The 2,201-nt window shown below is 33.8% G+C and overlaps 1 protein-coding gene across 1 annotated transcript in view; it reads left to right on the plus strand.

Annotated features, from left to right (window-relative positions):
* LOC106875163 (gelsolin, cytoplasmic) overlaps window positions 1-2,201 on the plus strand; it is an 85,933-nt gene that overhangs the window by 68,477 nt on the left and 15,255 nt on the right. Inside the window, exon 22 of the mRNA XM_052968074.1 lies at window positions 762-950. Within this exon, the coding sequence (XP_052824034.1) occupies window positions 762-950 (189 nt within the window). The remainder of the gene's footprint in view (window positions 1-761; window positions 951-2,201) is intronic.

Below are 2,201 nucleotides of genomic sequence, written 5' to 3' on the forward strand. Positions count from 1 at the left end.
TTGGCATTTAAGGTTTTTCCACGAAATGTAATGTCACTTAACATTTGTCCTTAAAATGTAAATTTTTCCTGAAACACCACGTGCAATTTTCGAACTTTTTTTTTATATGTACCTGTGTTTATTATCGAGATATCACTACCCGTATCCAACTGTAAATCTACGTTTGTGTTATTAATTTTTTGCATACACAAATTTCCTTTGAGCCTCATTTGTATTTCTTGTCACCGATAACCTGTTTATGTGTTTTTTTTTCTGTAGAACTGTTTCTTAGGTTTTGTTTTACAGTGTGATTTTTTATGATCTATCTTATCACACTTGAAGCATTTTATATTTTTAAACGGACAGTTACTTTTAAAATGTAGACCATTGCTTAGCGGTATATTGTCCGTTTTTATGTTCTGAGTTCAAATTCCGTTGAGGTCGGCTTTATCTTTCATCCCTTTGGAGTCGATAAAATAAATAGCAGTTGAGCAATGGGGTCGATATAATAGACTATTACGTCCCCCAAAATTCAAAGCCTTGTTCCAAAAACAGAAAGGATTATTGTTATATTATATCTTGTTTTAACCGGTGATGTATTGGCAGAATGATAAGGAGTGGAACAAAAGCCCCTGTAATATTTTATTATGGCTCTTCACACACTTATTTGAATCCTCCTGAGATCAATTTTCCTTTCATCTTTCTTGGGTGGATAATATCCTACACAAGTATCGGGGTCAATATCATTTGATTAAACCTATCCTCTCGTATAATGTTGGTCTTCTTGTGCTAAACAAGAAACAATTATAATGACTATTTGTTTTTCTTTTTATTTATCCCTGAAGGATTACATTAAATCTGATCCGACCGGTAGAACTGTTGATGCTACACTGATTGTTCAAGTAAAACAAGGATCGGAACCTTTCAAGTTCAGAGGTTGTTTCATCGACTGGGATCCCAAACGTTGGGCAGTAAGTGCCTTATTTATATTTATATTTGAAATGTATGCCTATGATTACGCGTCAAAAAAGCACTGGCTGGCCGGTAACGTATTTTTCTGCAATGTATTGATTGATAATTTATCCTGATCACGCTATTTAGTAGCATTATCACGCGTTTGAGAATAAGAAAAAATTATTTCTGTATCTTTCAATACACCTCAACGCTTCTAAAACAGACTTTGTTTACTTTCATCGTAAGTTGAAGTTAACATTAGCGTCTTATGAAGCTAAATTTATAAGTTCTAAAATTGCAGTAGAATTCGTTACTGGGAAGTTTAGCTTAATGGTAAAGCACTTGACGCGTAATCACAGGGATGTGAGTTCGAGTCTCATGGCTGGCTGGTAACGTATTTTTCTGCAATGTATGGATAATTTATCCAGATCACGCTATTTATTAGCATTATCAATAATAGGATAAAGTCTTTTATAAGAATTTATCAAGTAGCTAGCGTGAAAAAACCTCATAAGGGAAAAATCCATCATTTATTCCCTAAAATATATTTATTTATATAAGGGCATTACTCTACATGAATGCCTCACGCTAAGAGGGACACTAAGATCAAACTACCATAATAAACACATTTTTACCGAACGCGAGGAAATGCAACTCTCAAAGCTAGCCCCATAAAAACAGACTGAATTATAGATCATGATTTCGTAATTATTGCAGTAATATGCACCTTTTACTCAGCAGTACAGTATGATCAAGACACATAAAAATAAACAAAAAATCAATATATATGGATATATAAAACAACAGATGGATTGTGGTTCACTACAGCTGTTTCAGACGTATTTATTATTGATGAACAGAAGTGTAACCTCATGCAACCCCCACAAAAAAAAGCATTTTCATCAGGTAAATACAGGTAAGAATTAACAATTAGAACTTCTCAAGAACAAGTACATGGTGCCATATGACTTGGCCAACTTAAATTCGGTCAAAGACCTTGGTGCTTTCACTATTTTAATATCTGATTCTCTCAAATCCTGGAAATTATATATGATAGATCGCTGACTACTGCACGCATTTTGTTCTCTCCTTGTTTCTCTCCTTGTTTCTTTCTGTGTTCCTTTCTGTTGAAGAGCGTAGGCTCGAAACGTTAAAGACTTTTCTATTCCCGAGCGTTATACTAATACATCCATTTGTTGTCTACACCACCTGTTTCGTCTGTTGTTTTTTCGTGAATTCTCCCTATATATATATATATATATATATAT

The sequence above is a fragment of the Octopus bimaculoides genome, chromosome 5 (assembly GCF_001194135.2).
Source record: "Octopus bimaculoides isolate UCB-OBI-ISO-001 chromosome 5, ASM119413v2, whole genome shotgun sequence".
Taxonomy (NCBI): Eukaryota; Metazoa; Mollusca; class Cephalopoda; order Octopoda; family Octopodidae; genus Octopus; species Octopus bimaculoides.